Below are 25,785 nucleotides of genomic sequence, written 5' to 3' on the forward strand. Positions count from 1 at the left end.
CCAGCTCAGCTCGGAGACCGGCGAGCTTTGCTGGGTGAACTGCAGGCTTGCTCCTCTGGCTCTGAGATGAGGGAGCTGCTGGCTGGACTGAAACCCTCTCCTGGTGATTCGGGGAGGACAGGGTGTCCAGGTGGGACTCCTTGAGGCTGACGAGCTGACGGATCCGGCCAAGCTCCGCCTGGAGACCTGCAAGCTCTGTCAGCTGGGCTGTGGACGTAGTTCCTCCGCCTGCATATGACGGAGGCGTGGATTGGACCGGCTACGGGACTGTTGGTCTGACTGGGGGCGGGTCCAAGCAGGTGCGCCGAGCTGGGGCAGCGGCGAGCTTGCGGCTCCGTCCTGGGACACAGGATTGCGGTGGAGCCTGGCATCCTTCCCCACGCCGTGGGCCAGCTCCGGGGGAGCATACAGCCAGTCTGGTGCCCATGAAGCTGGAGCGATCCGGAAGCGTCTCCCAGTCCAACCTCTCATCTGGCTCCGGGAGGGTGGAGAGGAATGCTGAGGCTGAGGGTCGGTGACGGCGTCTGCAGCGAGGCGAAGGCGAAGCCGGAGGAGGAGAAGCCAGCCGGTGGTCCGAGGAGAGGAACTGGAGCAGGCACTCCCAGGGAAGAATCTCCACACTGGATCCTTTTATGGGTTGGATCATTCTGTCACAACATGCCGGTGAGTGAGGCAGATACAAGGATCCACATGCGGGTGAGGGAAGCAGGCAGGCAGACAAACGGGAACGAGTAACAGTCTTTAATAAGGAGAGCACGCAGGACAATGAAACAATGATCCAACCAGACAAAATGGACTAACAGGGTTTAAATACAAGAGGGCTGGGAGTTTGGGTGATTGGAAAACGAGGGGCAGGTGGGAGCAATTAACAGAGACACATGACTAAACCAAAAGGGGAGACAGGACAGGGTGTGACAGTGAGCTGCAGAGACCCTCGGAGACATCCTTGGCCTCCCTGACGTCTGTGTCTCCTGGTTCGGTTGGGGCGGACTGAGGTGGAAAGACTTTCTCCCCTTCTTTTTCCACTCCATGCAAGGAAGAGCAGTTCCAGGTGTCCTCATCATCCACTGTGGTGGCAATGGCATGTGGGTGGTCAGCAGTGTGAAGCTGGTCAACATGATGAAGGACCTGCATCGGCTTCACCTTCTACACCCTCATATGATGATCATCATGTCATCCATCACCCAAAGGTGTAGCTGGAGGGCAGGTGTAAAACCTGCTAAAATTGAGATGGCCAGGAGGTTTGTCAACAGTGTTATGGCTACATTTATTTCTAGCTTAAATGGTGCCGTTGTTGTGCATCGTCACATGAGACATGACAGTCCAGGGACATTTTTGTCAGACAAAGTTCATTTTACAAATAGGAGAAATGATATATTTTTAACTAATATTGCCGATTGTCTTAACGGCCAGCTCCAAAAGCAGTGAAAGAATTCCAGGTGGGAGTCTCGCTGCTTTTGAATTTGGCCTTTAGGACAGATTTATTTTCAGGCAAATAGGATAAACATATCCCTGACTGCTATAGCTAATGTGTTGTTGATGTAATTTATCTATAGCCATAAGACTGTTCTTCCTTCAAAACCCAATGTTCCACTCACTCTGCAGCTCTCTGGGCCCCTTTTATTATTTTACGTTTTTTTTTTAAATGTACTGACACTTTGTGTCCTGTTATTTTATAAAATGTGAAATAAAAAATTAATGTTTTTGCTCAATTACTGGAATTTCTTTGGTTAAGACAAAAAAGGAAGGAAGAATCATTTATGTCAAGTTATTTCTACAACAGGCCCATTTTAAGTTTCTTAGCAGCCAATAGAAATGTGTTCTTTACTAACTTTACTTGGTTTAAAAATCCTACTAAAATAAACCTTAGAGGCTGCCATATTGCAAAACTTTAGGTTACTGTCGTAACCCCGGTTCTCTGAGTAACATGAGTGAGATGTCTCACTATGGGATACGCCCCTCCGCGGATTCCTCAGAAGCACTTATCTCAATACGCCAGTCCTGATTGGCCAGTGACCGTGACGTACGTGTCACCTGCTACTATAAGTAGCAAGCATCCCCACGCACGCACTATTCAAGATAAACACCTCTTCTCGCTTCGACCAGCAAGAAGGGTTGTCTGGTGAGGCATCTCACTCATGTTACTCAGAGAACCGGGGTTACGACAGTAACCTAAAGTTCTCTTTCTTAACATTCGTTTCGATGTCTCACTATGGGATATGGAGACTCCCGTATTGCCAGACAGCTTATCCAGCGATCACCAACCTACAGGGATACGTCTTGGCCCGCCAAAGACCCCACACTCAGAATCGTGTGAGTCATCGCAGGGACCGAAACATCAAGCTTATAGAAGCGTGCAAATGCAAGTGGAGAAGCCCAGCTTGCTGCAGCACAAATCTCCTGGATTGACAGCCCCCGAAAAAGGGCCCAAGAAATAGACAGGCCCCTAGTAGAATGGGCCCTGAGCCCTACAGGTGCCTGAATGCCCTGACAGGAGTAAGCCATAGAAATAGCCTCCACAATCCAGTGGGAAAGCCACTGCTTTGTGACGGGTTTCCCCTTACGAGGCCCACCCCATGACACAAAAAGCTGGTCCCCCCTGTGAAGGTTCTCCATCCGATTCACATACTCCTTGAGCGCGCGAATCGGACACAGCTTGTGCAACCGCTCCTCCTCAGGAGAGGAGAAGGGCGGTGGGTAGAAAGCTGTGAGGATAATAGGAGAAAAGGAGCCCACCACCTTAGGCACAAAGGCAGGGTTGGGCTTCAAGGACACCTTCATGTCACCTGGTGCAAACTGGGTGCAGGATGGGAGCACAGAGAGAGCCTGTAAGTCACTAACTCGCTTTGCAGATACCAAAGCAAGGAGTAGCACCACCTTAAGAGACAGGATCTTAAGGTCCAGGTCGTCCATAGGCTCAAATGGAGGCCCGGAGAGGGCCGACAGCACCAAGGACAGATCCCATGAGGGCACCAGGGGTGGAGACACAGGTAGAAGCCTGCGCGCGCCCCTCATGAAGCTACACACCAGGGGGTGTTGACCTGCCAATTTCTTCCCAAAACCCAAGTGACGGGCGGAAATGGCTGCTAGGTACACTTTAATGGTGGAGAAAGCCTTCTTCCCATCCAACAAGTCTTGCAGAAAAGACAGAATGACGTTCACAGGTGTAGCGTTATGGATTTATGCTCTTTTATGAAAGAGAAACCATGCTACGTATTAATTCGGAATATTAATTTTAATAAATCAATAACCAAATTTTATATTGTTCAGACGACTCAAAGGTTGTTTTCATCCATAAACTGCCGATAATATCTGAGTGTCTGTGTTTCAGTTCAATGAGGAAACAAGTTTGAAGGATTAACAGTTTTAATTCTTCAAATTAAACTAATGATTTTGAAAATTGACAAACAGGAAATAACAATCACATTGGCAACTTTGTGGGACAATCTTTTAACAGTTTATATGCTGTTCTTGCTCAAATAGACCTTCTGGTGAATTTATGAAGATTGAGAATGTTGTGACATGAATGCGTGTGTGAGTCTGATTTTGCTTCAGGAAGAAACAGGTGTCTGAGTGAAGTGATGGTTTGGATAAACTTAGGTCTTATCAGAGAACTGCATCAAACGCTAAAACCGTGCTCTGTCTCACCGAACTCTTGTGGACCCTCTTTCGGATCCGGGCCGTGGAGGATGTTGTGGTTCATCCAGATGACACCGGCGGCTGACAGGAGACGTAGGTGTCGAACGGAACCGGTCCAGAGTTGCCCTCGGTACACGTGGATGGTAGAGCGTTTTATCGATGCGCTTTCTTAAGTTAATTCACTCAGAAATCAAAAGACTCGGTAATGAGTCTTTTTTAGAAGTCGCGATTCAGCTATTCTGCCTGGCTTGGCAGAAACAGCGTGAAAGGGGGGAAGAACGAGCCAACAGGCTCTGCCCCCCCTTTCGGTTTTCAGATCTGTTCTCTCCCGTTGTCCAACACGAACTCAATCATAAAACTGAAAACTTACCAAAAACCTCTCTTCTCAAAGCAAAACATGTGCGTCATCAAATGTGTCTGGAGTTTACTGTAGGCAGATGTGTGTGGGTGTGTGTGAATGTTTGTGTGCTTGAGTGTGAAGGTCAGTACCACACATTCAACATTATCTACTTAAGTGTGGATTCATTAATCCATTATAATTACCCCAAAGCATACTAGTCATTCATTTGATTAAACACATTTATAATGAGCAAAATGATAATGGTTATTTTAACATTAAAATCACGAAAAAGAAGTTTAAACTTTATGTTTTGACTTGGTCTGGGTACAACTCATGTAAACACATCTTCTGGTAGACTGCAGGTGGCAGATGTTATGGTTTCCTCCCAGACTCGCTGGCGTTCAGGTCTTAATCTGTGGGTGAAAGTTCTCAGCGACCCAGCTATGACCCAACTGCGTCCAACACCACCATTGTGACAGAAAACCCATATTTCCTCACGTTACACAGGGCATTGGAAGGGTGAGATCTCCCTGCCCTGACACCAGGCTTCAAACACCCTCCATTTACAGTCATATAGGGACCTAGTGGAGGGGGCCCTAGCATTCTGTATGGTTCGAATGACGGCCTGGGGCAGCTCTGCTGACCCTAACCTGCACCCCTCAGGGGCCAGGCCCACAGGACCAGCCGTTCTGTATGAGGGTGGAAGATTGAGCCTCCCGCTTGGGACACCAGGTCCCTGCGAAGCGGCAGATTCCATGGTTGGCCCTCCAGGAGCTGGAAAATGTCCGCCACCCATAGCATGGCTGGCCAGTATGGGGCCACCAGAATGAGAGTGTGGCGCTGGGTTCGTACCCTCAGCAAGGTGGGTGGTATCAGGGCCACTGGGGGAAAAGCGTACAGCAGTCCCCGTGGCCAGTCGTGCGCCAGCGCGTCCATGCCGAGTGGAGCGTCTCGGTCGCGCAGGGAGAAAAACAGTGGACACTGAGCATTCTCCTTGGAGGCAAAAAGATCCACCACGGCTGTGCCGAACCGGATCCAAATCTGTTCCACCACTGCTGGATGCAGGCTCCAATCCCCATACAGGGGTGTCCCTCTGGACAACAGATCAGCCCCCCGATTCAGAACACCCGGGACTTTGGTGGCTCTGATTGAGAGGAGATGCCTGCTGCACCATAGGATCAGTCTGCGTGCCAGCGTGTGTAACTGCATGGAGCACAGCCCCCCCTGGCGGTTTATATAAGCCACAGTCGTGGTGTTGTCTGTTCTCACTAGGACATGATGGCCGGAGAGAAAAGGCAGGAAGCCCCTCAGGGCCAGAAAGACCGCGAGGAGTTCCAGATAATTTATGTGTCCCCCCCAGAGCTCTCTGCTCCACAGACCCCTGACAGAGTGACCCTCCAGGAGCCCCCCCCCCCCCCCCCCCCCCCCCCCCCCCCAACCTGACAGGCTTGCATCTGTCGTGACCACTTTCCTCACGAGAACCAACCCCAAAGGCACCCCCTGTGCCAAGAGGGAGGGGTGACGCCAACAGCGGAGCGCCGCGACGCACGCTGCAGAGACCGTCACCCTGCGCGCTCTGTGGCGCACTGGAGAGAGACCCAGAGAAGCCACCCAGCGTTGAAAATCTCTCATGTGTAGACGGACGAGTGGTACCACTGAAATAGCCGACGCCATGAGACCCAAAAGCCTGAGGCATAACGCAAACCGCACCGAACCGTGTAGGCGGAAGCGCGCCAGGCAGGACGAGAGCGCGTTCACGCGCGGTGCCGAGAGACGGGCCGTGAACGCCCCTGAGTCCAGATTCAGACCTAGAAAGGTAATTTTCTGGGAGGGGAGTAAAGCGCTTTTCTACCAGTTTATTCTGAAACCCAGACCACACAAGTGATGGATCACAACCAGCGTGTTTGACGCTGCCTCCTCTCTGGACCATGCCAGCAGGAGCCAGTCGTCTAAATACGTGGCCAGCCGAATGCCCCTCCCTCTCAGAGGGGCGATCGCTGCCTCCGTACACAATACAAACACCCTCGGGCTCAGCGAGAGGCCGAATGGGAGCACGGTGTATTCGTAACACACTCCCTGAAAAGCAAACCTCAGAAATTTCCTGTGTGGAGGGTACACGGGAATATGAAAGTATGCGTCCCTCAGGTCGATTGAGGGGAACCAGTCGTTCTGGTGAGTCAGACGCAAAAGGGATGAGAGCGTGAGCATTTTGAATCTGTACTTTCTGAGGCATCGGTTCAGGGCCCTCAGATCCAGGATCGGGCGAATCCCGGTCCCTCCCCGTTTCGGGACCAGGAAGTACCTGGAGTAGAAACCGCTCTGAGACCGATCGGGAGGCACAATGCATATCGCTTCCTTCTCCAGCAGGGAGGAGATTTCTCCCTGAAGGATGTGAGCTGACGTCCCCTGGGCGTGGGAGAACACTACGCCGGAGAATCGAGGAGGAACTGAGGCGAATTGGTGCCTGTAACCTCTCAAAATAGTTCTTATCACCCAATGTGAAGCAGAAACCGCTGTCCATTCCTCCATGTGAGTGGAGAGCTGTGACACAGCCGTGACACACGGAACAGCAGCTCCCTCCAGAGGTTGTGGGGCAGCGGTGCTCGTGGCAACCACTGCGCATGCGCGGGGGCTTTGTGCTTTGGCGGCCCTGGCGTACGGGGACGACCCATGGCTGGCTGGAAAGTCCGCCAGGGGCCGCCCCCGCCTGGAACCGCTCATGGGTAACATTTTTATTGATTTTTGCTGCGCCCTTGACATTTTGTCTGGATGCGGCAGCGAACGTTTTAATGCTCCTTGAGCGTGACATGTTTGTAAAAAAACAATGTGAGTGCTTGTGACGTGTGTTTTGAGCCGGCACAGCTGGTTGCACGTCCTGGCCCCACCCTGGACCGCTTGGGGACTCTGCCGGAGGGGTTCCCTGAGGGGGGGGAGAAAGCACCATGGCAACGTCGAACAGGAGGAGCTGGCAAACGGGGAACTGCCAGCTGCAGCGTCGGGAGGGAAAGAACTCCGTCAGGCTGCCCTCTTCTTCTTCCTCACCTGCTGACCGCCGGGTTGGGTGGGTTGTCCCGACGGCGGAGCGGCTTGGTTGCCGGACCTCTGAGGCCAAACTGGTCGAGGCGCTGAGCCCGAAGGAGCTGGCTGGACTGCCGGAGGCTTCGGGCGCTTTGGGATCCGGAACTGAGGCTGGGCTCGGGCAGCTGCCTGAGGAAGAGTCGGCCGAGCCGGCAGAGCCGTTGAAGGCTTATGGGGAAGGCAGAGTTGAAGGGCTTCATCCTCCTTCTTTTTGGACTCACACCGTTGCTGCATTGATGCCAGGGCAGAGCCGAAAATGCCTTCAGGCACGATTGGCATGTCCAAAATGTCCTCCTTCTCTCGATCAGAGAGGTTGGTGAGGTTCAGCCATCGTGCACGTTCTTGAAGCACCATCATGCCCATAGCTTTAGCCGTAGCCTGGACCGTGCAGCGCTGCACATGCAGGCAGATGTCGGTCAGTACGGGGATTTCCTCCCACACCTCCGGGTCCGGCTTCGTATTCATGTCCTCACAGAGCTCGGCTTGGTATGCTGAGAGCATGGAGGAGACATTCAAAGCTCGGACCGAGATGGCGGCAGCCTTGTCCGCCCTCTCGTTCAGCGCCGACTGGAAGCGGTCCGCCTTTGCAGGGAGAGCGGGAGGCCTGGAGGAAGTTGCCGAGAGTCATGGGTGCAGGTGGGCTGCAACCAGCGGTTCCATCGGCGGCATGCAAAGCATGCCAGCCCTCTCCATCCCCTCAAAGTCCAGCGAGGAGGCTCCTTGGACAGGAGACCTGGAGCTGAAAGGGTGTTTGTCCCAGGAGGACCTCACTTCTTGGAGAAGCTCCGGGAAGGCGGGAAGGAGGGGCTTTGCCGCCCTTGTGGCCTGAGGCAGCTTCTTACCCTCGTAGCGGGATCTGACAACCTCAGTGACCACGGTGGGCCAAGGGATGTTGAGCCTGGTCGCAGCGCGTCGGCAGACTGACTGCATGTCCAGGTGGGCGGCCGGAGAAGCCGCTCCCTCCCTGGGAGAGGACGGAAAGCTAGGCATGGAGGCCTGAGCGATGGGGAGAAAAACGTCGTCATCCTTGTCCTCCTCTGAAATGAGGAGTTCCGAGGTGTCCTCGTCGTCTCCGTAGTCCAACTCCAACACGTCCTCGACGGGGTGGCTCGGACCGGCCAGTTCGAGCTGTGAGCCCCAGCTGAGTTCGGCACACGGTTCCGGCTCCGGGAGGGCATGTTCGCCGGCGTCCCCAGGCGGTGGCCCAGGGTCCGGCAGGCAAGGGTCCTTCCCCGACAGGCTAGCTTCGCGCTCTAGCCGCCGGTGAAGGCTCTTCAGGGTGAAGCAAGCACAGCTCTCACATGACCCAGGGACTTCCAATGCCAGCTGGGCGTGTTCCAGCCCGAGGCAGCTCGAGCAGACCTTGTGCGGGTCTTTGCTTGAGATTTTGTTCCCACAGGTACAGAGGCGAGCTCCTGCGCCATCGACTCCTCTGGTGGGAGGAGCGGCTTCCATGCTGGCTAACTGGTGTGTTTGCAGAGAATGAACAGGTGCACTGGAGTGTGAAGCTGCTCGTTATGCCCCGAGCCTATGGTGAAGGTCAGGACAGAAGGACAGTAAGTTAACGTTCGGCGACGGAGAGGATATTAGCTGGCTCTGTCTGTGAACAGTTGAGCTAACTTACCTCAGAGATAAGCAACCACCGAAGCGAGAAGAGGTGATTGAATAGTGCGTACGTGGGGACGCTTGCTACTTATAGTAGCAGGTGATGCGTACGTCACGGTCACTGGCCAATCAGGATTGGCGTATTGAGATAAGTGCTTCTGAGGAATCCGCGGAGGGGCGTATCCCATAGTGAGACATCGAAACGAATGTTACGAAAGAGAACCCAATCATACTTGTTATGTAAATATTAGCTTTGTAGATATTTTTTACAGATAGATATGTGTGTGCAAAAAACCCCATAAACTTAAATAATTTGTCATTCTTTATTGAAAAACAACAAAATACAGGTATACAGATATTGTGGGAAAATGATAATGTGAAAGTATTGCTCTTTAAATGTAATACTATTTATCTTTAAAAAGAAAAAGTCTAAAAATGTCCTGTACAGCAACATGTCAGAAGAATCAAAGTCAAAGTCATTTTATTGTCATTTCTACCACATGTGCAGGACATACAGAGAAACAAAATTGAGTTTCAGTGCACACAATTCAGAGATCAGACATACATGGATAAGACACATGACAAGAATTGGTGACTGCGGTCATTCGCAACATGAGTAACGCCACCTTAATAGATAGATGAAAAGGGTGTTACATGAGGACAATTGGGGGTAAGGTAAAAAAAAAAAAGGCATAGCAGAGTTAGACCCAGCGGGGAGTAACTCTATTATACAAAAAAAAACTCCTCAACATAGAAGCACAAACAGCACAGATACAAAACATCAGAGTCCAGTGGGGAGGCGGGGTTGGGCGGGATCCTGAAGCCTCCAATGGGAGCTGCCAGTACGGCGCATCAACCAGCTGCAGACCAGCAGGTGGGAGGGAGAGATAAGGAACAGAGAGCACATTGAGTTTCCCGCAGGTCGCTGACCTCAGCAGAAGTCACAATCTGAAGGCGGGGGGAAGGTCGGGAAACAGCATCTGTCAGCATTCCTCCTTTTGTGGGGGTGTGTTGAAGCAGCCTTGAGAGGCTGCTTTGGCGTCAGATGAGGATAAACATGACTTTGTTTGGGGCAGGCAGAGATAATTTTCCTCTCTGCCTTGGAGTCTATAAGTGGTCATGCATGTCCACCAGTGAAGCCAATTTTACGTTCTAAACATCCCCACATCGTCCGGCGACTCTCTCCGAGATGACATCCATCTTGCGTACTAACACAGGCAATGCCGCAAGGACATTATCCAGCTTACGGTTCACCTCGAGTAACGTCCCAGTCTGTGAGGTCACCGCACGAGCGGCACATTCCATGGGCACGGGTCGCAGTCCAATCGCTCCCGTCTTCCCAAATTTCCAGAAAACCAGATATCCTCCCACTCCAATCAGAAGAAATCCAGTGATCATCAGGCCGAACATCCACAAATCTTCCACGTCCTCGATGGACAACTGAGAGAGGCACACGATTCACCAGACCTCTCAAGAATCGAGTGCATATCCCGCTGCGAATGTCCCCTCGGGACAGGTGGGAGCCCCCTTCTTCATTCTCATTGTAGAAAAAATGTTATCAATCGCGTTGAATGACCAGTTAATTAAGTCCATATTTCCAAAAAAATAGAAATTATTTCAGGAGAAATGCAGAGAAGTGCTCTGTAGGCAGACAGGACAAGAGCCTTGGGGAAGCAGATAAGGGAGCTGATAAAAAAAGCGTCTGTACTCTCTGACGGCTGGTATGGTGGTCTGTCTGTCAGAATGTGCTGAACAGATTTGAGCCTTTTGTGTACGAGTTTATTATTGTAATATTGGTTTAGGTTATTGATAGTTTTTTTTTCATGTCCCTTTTGAGTAGACTGTGTGCGAGTCCTCTGTAAGGCCGCCTGCTGTGCTGTTATCTCTGCAATGTGGTAACCGTAGGAGATGAGTCTGTACCTCTGTAACCCGAGAAGGCCCGCCTTCTCCATCCTGATGCTTGAATGAAAGGCTGTGTGGAGCTAATGAAGGTGGGAGAGGCGATGATGGAACTCGGAGGAGTTGTGTCGTCGTTCTCTCTCCCCGCTGCCCGGCAACGCAGTGTACAATGAAATCCTCTTTGTGTATGTGTGTTTATTTCAAGTTCAAGGGTCATGGAAATTACAAATAATCAATCTAATTCCTCTGCGTGTGTCTTCCTTTAAGGTAATATGGGATAAATGAAAAATTATCTATCAGTAATGTATTACCACATCAGCATGTAAATGCTGAACCAATCTGGAATAAAGAGGGTTGATAGAGGACAAACAAGTAAATAAGAGAGAAAAATAAAAACAATTAAAGCTGCAAGCAGCGTCGTTCGGCCCTCGCAGCGAAGCTGCTCGCCCTCCTTCCGCACCCCCTCCGCTCCATCCCCGACGCTCTCCAAACCCAGCTCCGCGCTTCTCCGTCCTGGCCGGCAGCCGGGGGCACCAGGGCACGTCTGGCGGAACAGAAAGTCAACCACCCCGACACCAGAAACCGTGAACGGCCTCCTCGTCCACACCTCACCCTGACTCAGCATCCCCTCTGAGCCCACCATTACACGTCTCACCACTAGGAGATACTCTATCTTTACCACACTGGTGATGTGATGTTCAGTCTCGGGCAAATCGGAGGCTGTTTGTGGAAGTTACAGTCAAACGTAAGGTCACAGCGTCACGCCAGAAATCGCCATGGCATCAAATCTCCTCCCTTTCTGAAAAGCTATCAGATCTGAATAGTCATTACAACATCATGAAGACAGTGCATGACCTTAGTGTCATGTTGACTAAATTAGAGGGGACAAATATGGGCATTTCATCATAAAACAGTAAACTTCCTGTAGTCAGGGGGCGGGGTTTAGGTGATGTCAGCTGTCCACATTGTCACTGTCTTCAGATGTGGTCAGTGATCACACAGACAAAATTTGAAATTGATCTGATCATGCACATGAGAGTTATTAAGTCAAGTAACGTAATGGTGACTGGTCAAAGTTTGAGGCTTAGCCACGCCCACACCTTTATACTTATTTTAAATCCGATGGTTGAATTTTTTCCTCTATGTCTTAAGAGTATATAGCAGGAGTTTGAAGGTGATCAGTGGAAAGGACGACGAGACATCATTCTCCTAATAACGTGTGCGAAAACCACTAAATCGAGTACTTGGACCAAAATGGCCGACCTCCTGTGCGACATTGCGCTTGGCTCCAAGAGACTTTTTTGTAGGTCCTGAGACACCACATTAGTGTGCCAAATTTCGTGATCCTCAGTCAAACCATGGCTTGGGGCTGACAGTTTTAATGGTCCTAGGGGGCGCCATTTCAGAAAATAGGCCACGCCCACAAACTTTAGCTGTCCAATTCTATTAGGGGTCAGAGTAGGATCACTCATCAGAAATTGTGTGGCGATGTCACAATGACTGAAAAAATTTGAGACAAACGTATTTCCATGGCGTGATGGCGAATTTCGCCATGCTCCCAAAGCCCCGCCTTTATTCGAAACCTGCCAGTACTATAGACCAAGTGACCTCAACTTGTCTGCTGCTATTTGCCAGTGATTGCTGGTGATTGGTTAAAAGGAGTCCGATAGGGAGCTGTGAAAAAAAGAGTGGCGTGGCGACAGGTCAAAGTTTGAGGCTTAGCCACGCCCACACCTTTATACTTATTTAAAATCCGACGGTTGAATTTTTCCCCGTTTGTCTTAAAAGTATATAGCAGAAGTTTGAAGGTGATTGGTGAAAAGGGCGATGGTGCAACACTCTCCAAACAATGTGTGGGAATACCACTAAATCGAGTACTTGGACCAAAATGGCCGACTTCCTGTGCGACTTTGCACTTGGCTCCAAGAGACTTTTTTGTAGGTCCTGAGACACCACATTAGTGTACCAAATTTCGTAATCCTCAGCCAAAGCATGGCTTGGGGCTGACAGTTTTAATTGTCCTAGGGGGCGCTATTTCAGAAAATAGGCCACGCCCACAAACTTTAGCTGTCCAATTCTATTAGGGGTCAGAGTAGGATCACTCATCAAAAATTGTGTGGCGATGTCACAATGACTGAAAAAATTTGAGACAAACGTATTTCCATGGCGTGATGGCGAATTTCGCCATGCTCCCAAAGCCCCGCCTTTATTCGAAACCTGCCAGTACTATAGACCAAGTGACCTCAACTTGTCTGCTGCTATTTGCCAGTGATTGCTGGTGATTGGTTAAAAGGAGTCCGATAGGGAGCTGTGAAAAAAAGAGTGGCGTGGCGACAGGTCAAAGTTTGAGGCTTAGCCACGCCCACACCTTTATACTTATATAAAATCCGACAGTTGAATTTTTTCATCTATGTCTTAAGAGTGTATCGCAGATGTTTGAAGGTGATTGGTGAAAAGGGTGATGGTGCAACACTCTCAAAACAACGTGTGCGAATACCACTAAATCGAGTACTTTGACCAAAATGGCCGACTTCCTGTGCGACTTTGCACTTGGCTCCAAGAGACTTTTTTGTAGGTCCTGAGACACCACATTAGTGTACCAAATTTCGTAATCCTCAGCCAAAGCATGGCTTGGGGCTGACCGTTTTAATGGTCCTAGGGGGCGCTATTTCAGAAAATAGGCCACGCCCACCGGATGTTCACATCAGATTCTATTTGGGGCCGGACTAGGATCACTCCCAAGAAGTGTTGTGGCGATATCTTTAGAAATGACGAAATGGGAGGCAAACGTAAGGCCTAAGCGGTACACCTGACTTCGCCGCACCGCCACAGCCCCGCCTTCTGCAGAAAACTCCCATAAAGTGACGCCAAGCAACCCCAACTTGTCTTCAGTTACCTGCTACAAATCTGGGATGATTATTTGAAAGGGCGAATTTTGGAAAATTTCCCAGTAAAACTTGACATTTCAAGTCCTGAGGGGGCGGGGCTTATGTGACATCATCAATCAACCATTCATTTGTCTTCGGAGGGCGATGTCAATTGTCCATAGAACATTTCTTTAACTGTAATTCTTTCATTTATGAAATTATATCAATTTGAATTTTTTTGGCGAGTGCTCGAACTTTGAGGCCTGGCCCCGCCCCTTCAGTATTTACGAAAAGTCAATTTTATTGTCTCATTTGAATCGTCCATCGCTTCTGTTCGATCTCGCACTATTTTTGAGACAATGGTGCGAAAAATGACCAAACTGTTCAACCAAATATAGACCCTAGAAATGGCCAAAACGGGGTCAAAATGGCCATTTTAGTCCAAAATGGCAGACTTCCTGTTTGATATTGACCATGGGTGCAAGAGGCTTTTCTGTGCGTATTGTTGAGTTCTATAAGTGTACCAAATTTCATCACTCTACTATGAAAAAAGGTCAAAGCAGAGGGGTATTTTTAATTTTCCAGGGGGCGCTGTCGAAACACTTTTTTACCAACTTTCACATTGCCAGCGAAATACGTAAATTTCACGCACTTTCTATATTGGGCCAGAATTTGGTGAGTTTTTGGATATGCTAAGACCCCCTAAAGGCCATCCAAAGACGCGGAAGAAAAAGAAAAAAAAAAAAAAAAAAAAAAAAGAATAAACGGAGCAGATACAATAGGCCTTCGCAGCTTCACTGCTCGGGCCTAACTAGGAAACCAACATAAAAAAACAGCAACCAGCTGCTGCACCTGTAAAGAAACATTTCCAAGAATCATCAAAAGAATGTGGGATGAACAACTATAAACATGTAAAGCATGAACAACAAACATCAACAAGCACGTGTTTGAGTGTGTGCTGGGATGTGAAGTGTGAGACCTCCAAGGATCAGGTGCACTCTGGAACCGCCCCAAGCACAAGGAAACCAGCAGCCACCACAGAGCACAGAACCAACTCAGACCACCTCGCAGACAGCCAAGCTCCTTGCTACAGAGAACTCAGCAAGGCCACATCCAGAACCGGGCTGACACAGGTCATGGGCCACAGGACACAGGAATCACAGCAATTCCACCTGAAACTGAATAATTAAAATTAGAATCAAATACAACTGTTGTTCAATATGACATTAAATGGAATTTTAAAGAAGGCAATTGGACTTCTTTGGTTTCATGAATATAGGAGGGTCGATCTTAAGCCTGATTTATGCGTGTCCGTCTGCGTCAGTACTGAGACACGCAACGCCATTATCCGTCCTTGCGTAGGGCACCGGCAGGCACGCAAGTACGCACGGAGTCGAGCCCACTTTTTTAAACATCCGTCGAACAAGATGGACAATGCAAGCTTGTGATTGGTCAGGACGCCGCTGTCGTCTACACCGCCGACATTGCGCCGTCAAAGACAAAAAGCCGAGAATAACTAGCGGCAGACACGGAGAAGCTTGAAGAATACATCGCAAAAAAACTCTAAAAACATGAACGTTTTAATTCCGCCTGACTGGAGGAGTGTAAAGATACACAGCAAGCGTTTTATTTGTGGAGGGAATTGATGGGAAACGTGGGTTTAGAGTTGGCAAGCCCATGAGGAGGTGGAGGAGAATGGGAGACAAATTTGTCTGTTAAAAAGTCTCTTATGTACAAAAAAACAAACTATAAACACACTATCTTGGACTGGATACATGACAGTATTGTCATGATCTGCCCCGGCCTCCCTGACTGTGTCGCTCCTGCTTTGATTAGTCCTATTGATCTCACCTGCCCTCGTTAATATGCCCATGTGTTCCTAATTATCCCTGTGTATTTATACCTCCCGTCTTGTACCTGTCTTTGTTGGATCATTGAATATGCATGTCCTCGTTTTGTCCTGTCGCTCCCGGTTACCATTAAATCCAGTTTTATTTCATCTGCGCCAGAGAGAGAATTATAAGATACCTTTCGTCAAACTTTTTGACAGGTCTATTGTTCTTTGACCTTTTTGACCTTTCAGTCCTATTGTTCATTTGACCCTTGACCTTGCCCCCCCTTCCTATCATTAATCAAATGGACAGGTGTATTGTTCAATCTTTGCCCCCCCTTCCGTATCATTAATCAAATGGACATGTGTATTGTTAATTGTCCAGATGGCCTAGACCCCCCACGCCGCATCATCAATGGCGTATTGTTGAACGTGTCCAGATGTCCATGATTCCCCACGTCATAGGCTAATGTGTGTAATGGCGTGTGAAGTTTCTTATTGTGTTACCCATCGGTTCCCACAGCCCCCCTCCCTTCTGAGTGTAATCCTATTGTGTATAACTCTTTAAAAGCTCAGATCTGTCCGAATGGTGAAAAGCCGAGCTCTAAGAAAAAATGATGAACCACGAGGAGATGCATGAAGCACCAAGCCACGAGGAAGAGGTGCCTACAGACATGGCTCACTGACAGTGGATGAGTGCGGCCTAACTGCTGTGAATGACAGCCCCACACGCTGGTCAAGTACTTATGAAATGGTTGTACATCTCCTCAAAGTTAAAGAATCTGTTTGTGAAGTAGCAAACAAGATGGGATGGTCTGCTTGCTCTCGAGTGAGTGGCAGAAGCTGAAGTCAATGCAAGAACTTTTGCAGCCTTTTGCTGAACACACACAAACTCTTCAGAGTGACACATTGTCTATGTCATTAATACTCTCTTTGATTTACTCAGCCATCTGGCAGATGTTCACGTTGGATTTCGTATGTTCAGTCTTAAACTTTGTGTTTAAATGTGTTATTTACATGCAGCTCACTGACACTTTTTGACCAGAACTAAAACTATTGTGTAAAACTTTCTGTCTAGCAGCACCTCAAATAATGGATGAATCATCAGAGGCTGTAAACACACACACACACACACACACACACACACACTTACACACACACACACACACACACACACACACACACACACACACTTACACACACATTTAAAGCACTTTCCCCTTTCAGAAAATGTCTGACTCTCTCTGTTACCAACTCTAAACACCATTCATACATTTCTCTCACTTCAGAAAAGCAATGGTTTGCCATCCTAAACCATTTATGGTTCTGTTGTAAAGCACCCTGCATACTCAAGCCTATAAGAATAAAAGTTGATCCTTACCTCAGCGTGAGCTTTTAGTCGACAACTCACAAAGCAAATGACTCTGTATTGTTCTGCAGGTGGGCTGAATTGAAAGAGTGGCGGGAAGTTGGTTCAACAAAGATCTGTTGAGCTTTCTTAAAGCTCATTCTAAACAATTTTACACGGCCAGCGACTTCTGACAAAGCAAATGACTTCTTTTTTTTTTTTGCAGGTGGCGGGGAAGTTTTAAAACAAAGATTTGGTTCATTCTAACCTAGTCGGCATGGAAACAATTCACAAAAGCAAATGACTTGCTATTGTTTCAAAGAGCTATTTAGGTGAACAGCATCTTTGGTTCGTCATCATCAGCAGTGAAAGCTTAACCATCGCCTCCTGCCTTTAGTGTCACATTTTGTGACTTTTTGTTTTCACTGTCACACACACACACACACACACACACACACACACACACACACACACACACACACACACACACACACACACACACAGAGACATTGCTTCCTGCCTCAGAGAAAAGATTTGATCCTTTTTTGTAGGACCTATAACAGCTGAAATAAATAAAAAGCTGTTTATGAGGTTTGTTTTTGGGAGGGGGTGGATTAGTAAAGTCTCAGAGCAGACGTACATCTGGTCAAAACTTTAATGTCATACCTCTCAGAATAGTTAAACTAAGGCACATGCATGTCGTAAACGGATTTACACACGAGTGAAGGAGCTGCTACATTTTATCCATTATTAAGGAAACATGAGCGAAGAAGAAGAAGAAGAACCGATGGATACGTGTTTTGAATATAGCCTTCCTCTGCTAAAAACAACGTTCGAATTGAGACATGATGAGATTGGCTTGACAACGCAACAGATTTTTCATAAGCGATTTCAGGAAGAAATGTCCGGTACAAAACCGGTCCGGTATTATTTTTTGGATCATAAAGGTTTTTTTATTTCTGCTCCTGGGAGTTTTGAAGAAGCAATGGATACGAGTTAAACACACACACACACACACACACACACACACACACACACAACTCTAAACACCCATTCAGACATTTGTCTACCTATACAACAAAGCAAATGACTATGTATTGTTTATAAACATTTTTTTTTTCGACCAATCGCAACCGTTTTCTATTCAAGATTTTTTTAAACAGCTGTATAAAATGTAAAACGCATTTTCGGAGTCGTGATTTGAGGTGTAACAAGCTAAGATGACGGGTAAGTTTTTAACTTAAGACGCAAATCTTTTTTTTCTCTTTCTGGTTTAACATCTTTATTTTCAGACGCTATTGTCATATCGGACGGGGAGTGGGAAGAAATTCCTATTGAGGAATTAACTTGTAAAACTCCGGTACCTTTTCCCCTCGATGATTTGTCTAAAATTAATCGTGCGGTCGACAATCTGAGTGAGTGGATTTTATAAATATATACGTAACGTTCTTTTCTTCAGCTGAGAAATATCTCATTTTACAGAAAAGGAGGGGGTTCAACCTTACCCCGGAAGTGATAACTTTTACCCAACCACGCCTCCATCCACCAGCCGAACCGTCTTACATTCGTATCAGCCCAGCCAGACCGTCAGATCACACGCGAACGCGAAAGCTGTTCGTTACAGGACCATCACGCCACAGACGATCCTCGAAGCTGGTAAGTGATTACAAAATAGCGATTAATAAGTCAGAGATGTGTCGTTCATATTTATCGTTTTTATTCTCCAGAGCAACGGCCGACGGCCTACGCACCCCCAATATCTCAGCCCCCACCACCTCCAACCCCTTCTCATGCGCAGACGGATGGTAACGATAAAAAAAAACAACTGATTAATAAGTCAAAGATGACTCGTTCACATTTACCGTTGTTTTTATCCTTTCAGAACAACATCCGACAGCCGCTTCAATATCTCCGCCCACACCTCCTCCTCCTCCTCCCCCTTCTCCTGCACAGGGTAAGATATATATAAAAAGGTGGTTATTTACTTCAAAGATGATTCGTTCATATTTTTCCTTGTTTTTATTCTTTCAGAACAATCCGACAGCGACTCTGAAACCGCTGAACGTGCTCCTGAGCAGCCAGCCGGTAAGCTGTTTCACAAAACCGCTCCGCAGAGTATATTAAATTTTGAAGTAAAAAAGATGATGTTTTTTATCCTTTCAGAACAACCCACGACCGACGAAGAGAACGCACCACCTCCTGCACCTGTACAGAGTAAGTTAAATTTATATATAATTTATTAAAAGCTTGTTCATTTTATTTATTTTTATTTATTTTTTCATCAGAAAAACGGTTAAAGAAGAAGAAGCGGGGCATATTTACGCCATTGCAGAGATTAAACAGGATGAAGCTTGGCTACTTGCTCCTGCAAGTCAATTCCGGCCTGGTCGAAGTGGTCCAACAAGTGCTGGCTCTGTAAAAGGACGACGCAGATTTTTTTCTTCATTTTTAGTAGGTTTTTAATGTCTTTTGTATCATGAGTGAAAATTGGTTTGATGACCTTTCAGATTTGTTTGAAGTAGATGATGAATTAAACGTAGATTTGTTAGATCGAATTTTAGATAATGAAACCCCCCCTCTTCATCCATCCTGCGAAAATCTGTTAACTGACTGGTTTGATTTAAGCGAACTGAGTGAAGTAGATGAATTAGCTTCAGATAGTGAGATCTTAGACGATATTTTAGCATCCCAAGCCGTTTCAAACGAGGTCGATCAAATACTAGCAAATTCAGATCCGCCTTCATCAGAAGCAATAAACGAAATTTTGAGACAAATAGAACACCAGCAGCGCGTAAACGAGATCGATCAAATACTAGCAAATTCAGATGAGCCTTCATCAGAAGCTGTAGATGAAATTTTGAGACAAATAGAACACCGGCAGATCGGAGGGAGCGTAAACGCAGCTTTTAACCAGCGTGAAATTAGAGAGAGAGTGTCTTTTCAAGCAATCAACGACCCAGCCGAGTTTTATATTAATCTGATGGAAATATTAAACAGGTTTGCTGAAAGAGGAAGCCAGATCGCGCGTCCCAACGATAGAGTCCAGTTTGAAATTAATACTTTGCACACGACGCACCACGTTAATTTTAATTATGACGGATCAAATACGTTAAATCAGCTTCAGTATTTACTGGATCTGTTAGTCCAATCAAATGAAGCATTAGAGGCCGACAACGAATTTAATTTCAGACTGCAAGTGATAAATAATCCGTCCGGCGGCGGAAAACGAAAAATCGAAACCATTCTGGATCACGAATTAGTCAATAAAAAACGAAACCATCTCATTTGCCCTCCAGAGGCCAATCAGCCGTTGTGTTTTGCGCTAAGCATAGCCGGACTGTTAAATCCCTCAGCGAGAGATACAGAATTATTGAATGTGGCTAAAAATATTCATCAACAGGCAGGGCTTCAGGAGCAATCAACCGTTTCATTTAGCGACGTGATTCGATTTGAAAATATTGTTCAAAGAAAAATAATCATTTTTTACAGATCCGACAGAATCATTTCTAAATTTGAAACAGATTTTAGCGATCGATCAAATCCGTTGTTCATTTTGCTAATGAATCAACATTATTACAGCATAAAAAATATTAAAGGTTTCTTAGGAGCCAAATATTTTTGTTCATGGTGCTTTTCCGCTTATAATAACATGAACGGACATCATTGTAAATGGTTCTGTCGCGTGTGTAATACCGATTTATGCAAACGGACAGAAACGTCTCTCATCACATGTTCTGATTGTAATCGAATATGCCAAAATGTAATATGTTTTCAAACTCACAAAACACCTGTTTTAAGGCCTCAAGCAAACAGGTTAGTTTCTCCTTGCGAAATGTTTAAAAAATGCACCAATTGTAAACAAACTTATTACATCGCCATGGGTGGAAATGGCTCACAGCACGTTTGCTCAGCGACCAAATGCATCGTTTGCAAACAGTCGGTGGTCACGGATGATCATCGCTGTTTTATTCAGCTTGAAAAAAAAGATGACGGTTTAACGGAAAAGGTTATTTATTACGACACTGAAACGTTTATGGATCAGAACGGTGTGCATACACCTTTTTTAATCTGTGCAAAATCCGATTCAGGCGACGTTTGGGAGAAATTTGGTTTAGATTGCATTAAAGATTTTATTATGCAGATGCGTCGTCCTAAATTCAGCAATTATACATTTGTTGCACACAATGCGCGCGGATTTGATGCTTATATAATTTTGAGAGCTATGTGTCAATTAAAAATTGTTCCCAAAAATATACTCATGCAAGGCTGTAAAATCCTGAGTTTTCACGATCCAGATTTCGGGTTGAGATTCATTGATTCCTTAAGTTTTCTCATGATGAAATTAGCTAACCTTCCAGCTGCTTTGGGCTTTACAGATAAAACTAAAGGTTATTTTCCTCACAGATTTTCATCGCTTGAACATCTGAATTATAAAGGGCCTTATCCAGATGTCAGCCATTATGGGTTTGAACAAATGTCTCCGGAGCATAAAAAAATATTTTTAGAATGGTACACCGATGTGTCTAAACAGCAGCTGTTTGATTTCAGAAAGGAGGCCGTGTTTTATTGTAGAAACGATGTAGAAATTCTGCGTAAAGCATGCGGTATTTTCAGAGAGGAGTTTTTTAATGAAACAGGTATCGACCCGCTGAAATCTGTCACGATCGCTTCAGCTTGCATGCGCGTGTTTAGATCAAAATTCCTAAAACCAGACACATTAGCCATTCCTTGTCCGCTCGGCTATCGACCGCAACAAAAACCATTTTCAAGTTCAAGCATCGTGTGGCTGGAATGGGTTTCACGCAGTCAAAATGTAGACATTCAACACGCTTTAACGCCTTTGGGGGAGTATAAAGTGGGAGATTTTTATCTCGACGGATATGCTGTGATTTCAGGCGTCGAACAAGGGTTTGAGTATATGGGTTGTTTTTTCCACGGCTGTCCAAAATGTTTCTTACAGTCATCCATATGTCCTCTGAGAAAAATCACTTTTGGTGAAATTTATGACAAAACCGTCGAAAAGCTTCAGTCGTTGGAAACTGTGCATCGATTAAAAATGAATGTCATTTGGGAACATGATTGGCAGGAGATGGTAAAAACTGATCCGGACGTGAAACAGTTTGTCTCAAGATTTGACCCACCGCCAGCTCCTCTCTCACCTCGTGAAGCCCTGTATGGAGGCAGAACTTGTCCGGTTCGGCTGAGGCATTCGGCTCAGAGCGGTGAAAAAATCCACTATGTGGATTTTACGAGCCTGTACCCTTATGTAAACGCCACACAGACTTACCCCATAGGCCATCCCAAAATTCATGTTAAAAATTTCAGAGATCCAAGTCACTATTTTGGCTTGATTAAAGCTGTCGTTTTGCCACCCAGAAAACTGTTTTTCCCTGTTCTGCCTTTTAAAACATTCAAAGGTAAACTTGTTTTTACACTATGTCGCACATGCGCTGAAATGAATAATCAATCTGATTCTTGTTCACACAGCGCGTCTCAACGTGCTTTGACGGGGGTTTGGGTGAGTGTAGAGTTCAATTACGCTTTGGAGTCAGGTTACCGTCTGGTGAAAATGATTGAAGTCTGGGATTTGGGAAAAGCAGTAAAGATGTGTTCGCAGGTTACATTAACACATTTTTGAAGCAGAAACAACAAGCGTCTGGTTTTCCTGAAGGATTGATTGACGATGACTCGAAAAGAAAATACATTCAGGACTACAAACTTCATCAGGGAATACAATTAGATGAGTCTAAGATTCAGCACAATCCTGCTAAGCGTGCCATTTCAAAATTATGTCTCAATTCACTCTGGGGAAAGTTTGGTCAAAGAGATGATCTTGTACAAACCACATTTGTTCAAAAACCTGATGAATTTTTTGACATTCTGTTTTCAGGGAAACACAAAGTTAAATTCTTCAGTTTTGTCGCTTCAGGAGCCGTTCTGGTGCAGCACAGTTTGACAGAAAAATGCCTAACGACTCCTGGCAGAAGCAACAACATATTTATCGCCGCTTTCACCACAACTTATGCCAGATTGAAATTATTAAATGCGTTGAACAAACTGGGAAATCGCGTCATTTATTACGATACAGATTCTATAATTTATTCTGTCAAAGAGAATGAGTGTGTTTTACCAACAGGACCGCTGCTGGGGGATTTAACCGATGAACTGCACGGCGATTCCATCACAGAATTTGCTTCATCCGGTCCAAAAACGTATGCTTACAAAACCCGGGACCGCCAGCAGGTGGTGCTAAAGGCTAAGGGTATCACACAGTCATTCATTTCATCTGATCACATCAATTTTGACAGCTTAGCGCTGCTGGTTGAGGGGTACGTGGCTGGAGAAAGGGGAAGATTTTTGCAAACTCGGCAGGAGATTGTCAAGAGGGATAAAAAAGGTCTCACTCTCTCGAATGTTTCATTTGTGAAAAGGTTTCATGTGATTTTTGATAAGCGGAGGTTATTTGCTGACGGCAGTACAGAACCATTTGGGTATTAAAAATGGAAACTGATTTTGACGCTAGACTAAAATTGCCATTCAGTGCACAAATTGCTGGTCCGTCAGGCTGTGGAAAAACCTTTTTTGTAAAAAGTATTTTGGAAAATTGTATGCGATGTTTAACTGAAATGCCAGAAAACATCGTGTGGTTTTTTACATCTTATCAACCTATGTATGATGATCTTTGTAATAAAAGTATTCGATTCGTTCAAGGTCTCCCGCTTTCATTCGAGGATGATGATTTATTTCCATCGGGTCATAACCACTTGGTGATCTTGGATGACATGATGTCTCAAACGTCCAGCCATCCTGGAGTGCTAAAATTATTTACGCAGCTGAGACATCACAGAAATATGAGCGTCATTTTAATCACTCAAAATGTTTTTCATCAAGGAAAACATAGTCGTTCCATCAGCTTAAACACCAATTATTTGATTTTGTTTAAAAACCCTCGAGACAAATTGCAAATCAATGTTTTAGCAAATCAAATATATCCTACCCAAAAAAGATATTTCATGGAGAGTTTTCAAGACGCTACGTCAGAACCGTACGGTTATTTAATTGTGGATTTAAAAGCGGAAACACCAGAATCTTTCCGTCTCCGTACGGGTTTACTTCCGGATCAGCTCACTGCGGTGTATTTGTCTAAAACAGAGCCATGTCAGCCCGGATAAAACGCAACGCCAAGATTCTACGTGCTTTGTCACGTATGAAGCCTCGCCAACGTCGGGAGTTTTTAAAAGGGTGCTCCGAGGACGTTCTGAAGGCTTTGTGCGAGATAGCTTTAAACGTGATCAAAGGAAATATACGTCTGTCGCCGCGTCAATTTCAAAAGTTGTCTAAAAGCAGAACGGTGCTCAGACAGTTGACTCATAACAAAACTAGCCTTTTTTAAAAAAAAGAAGCTTTTAGTCGGCCAGAAAGGCGGATTTCTACCCATACTCTTAGCAGCCGCTGCGCCTCTGATCGGCGAACTGATAGGTGGCTTAATAAGGAAATAAACGATGGCTTCTCAAAAAATGTTTATGGTGACCCCCCAACAATTACGTCAGCTTGTTAAACCTACGATACGGGACGTGGCTGAAGAGAATCTTGACTCTGAAATGAAATTAATTATGCAGGAGACGGGATTAACGCCGTATGAGAAAATTAAAAAATACAATGCGCTGCTACAGCGTTATTTAAAGTTGATGAGAAGCGGATTACACGAAAGCGCACCTCCCACTGAACCGCCCACTGTGACGGCTGAGCCTACGTCAGCTGTAGAAACAGCGGCTGACACACTCATTAATGAAACGCTACAGAATCTTCCTGTACGCGGAAGAAAAAACGCCGAGTATCTGCTGAAAATGACACGATTAAACTGGACTCCGACGGGGGAATTTAAATATAAAGGCGATGTGCAGAAAGGATCGCACATCCTTGACTTGGTTAAAAGCATCAGCAACCCTTTAAAAAAACATCCACAATCAGAACCGACGGGTTGGACTCCTTTCCTAAAAACTCTAGTAGAAAAAAATGTGCCCTTATCTATCGTGTCCAATCCGCTAGCGAAACGTCAGATTACGCAACTCAGGAACGGAGGGGTTATGCTTCCGGATTCTGAAGACGGTGTTTTGAAGAAAAAAAAGAAAAAACCGAGGAGAAATATCATTTTATCACCAAGCTGGAGCAATGTCCCCACTTTGAAGAAATGGATCAGCTTTACACCTTAACTCTCTTGTTTGTTCAATAAAACTTTATTCAAAACAAATTTCACAGTCCGTGACATTCTTTAAACATTTCAAGAGTACAATTCACCTGTGTGAAGTATACATCATGACGTTTGATGCAATTTGAAAATTTTTTAACAAAATGATAAACCATAGCATCATTTTTATCTACATTTTTATGATATTTAGACAGAATTTGTTTCAGAGAAAGTCCACAAGCCTTATGACACAGGAAAAAAACACAATGCTGGCCACAACGGTCGGATGCAAAACTCTGTAGCTGACGATCCTGATATTGTATTCTTGAACAACGTTCTGTTAGAAAATTCAGGATGTTTTCAGGGTAATATTTAAATTCAGGCGATAGACCGTAAGAGTCAAAAAATGTTCCGAGGCCATTTTGTTCCACAGCTAGCGCCAACCAGTGTTCACCGGGTAAATGGACAGGATGAGTGTTTACCACAAAGTAGGCCGGTAGTCGAATGTTTTTTGGGACGGTAGACAGCTGATCAGACGCGTACACGCCACCAAAATAATCTCCCAGCAGGCTCGATAATATGCCGTCCAATTCGTGATTATCCATTAATAATAATCCACCAATACCTCTCTCTTTGAGTTTATCTCCAGAATGGAGTCGTAACACGCATACACAATGAGTGTAGCCGTGGCTCTCAGAGGTTCTCCAAAGCGCATCTCCATCCTCAGGTTGCCGGTGGAAACGGTTGAAAGCGCCTCCGAGTCATCCGCTGTGTTCAGATTAAAGGCAAAGAGTGTATACCCCTGTTGATATTCCAACCTATTAATCGATAGAGGCAAATCTTTCAATTGTCTTGAAGTGGCTGTAAACAGATTATAAAATTCTCTGACCGATGTTCCCTGGTAAAAAGTAGGTTGGAAGGCTTTCGATGGAATCTGTTTTCCGTCTCTGGACAACGCCAGATATTCCACATTCATGTGGCGAAAATTAA

At 46.1% G+C, this 25,785-nt stretch overlaps 1 protein-coding gene and 1 long non-coding RNA gene across 2 annotated transcripts; both read left to right on the plus strand.

The window, feature by feature from the left end:
* Positions 1–17,134: 17,134 nt before the first annotated feature.
* LOC129155087 (uncharacterized) lies at positions 17,135–18,821 on the plus strand. The gene is made up of 5 exons (XR_008560079.2): positions 17,135–18,263; positions 18,335–18,412; positions 18,490–18,561; positions 18,639–18,692; positions 18,771–18,821. It is a non-coding gene; the product is annotated as an uncharacterized lncRNA (long non-coding RNA).
* Positions 18,822–18,914: 93 nt separating this feature from the next.
* Positions 18,915–22,440, plus strand: LOC139071718 (uncharacterized). Its single transcript, XM_070554617.1, has 2 exons — positions 18,915–19,314; positions 19,408–22,440. Exons 1-2 carry the CDS (start codon positions 19,084–19,086, stop codon positions 22,243–22,245), a joined length of 3,069 nt encoding a protein of 1,022 aa, XP_070410718.1. The 5' UTR covers positions 18,915–19,083; the 3' UTR covers positions 22,246–22,440.
* The last annotated feature ends 3,345 nt before the right edge of the window (positions 22,441–25,785 follow it).

The sequence above is a fragment of the Nothobranchius furzeri genome, chromosome 9, assembly GCF_043380555.1.
Source record: "Nothobranchius furzeri strain GRZ-AD chromosome 9, NfurGRZ-RIMD1, whole genome shotgun sequence".
NCBI classification, from domain to species: domain Eukaryota; kingdom Metazoa; phylum Chordata; class Actinopteri; order Cyprinodontiformes; family Nothobranchiidae; genus Nothobranchius; species Nothobranchius furzeri.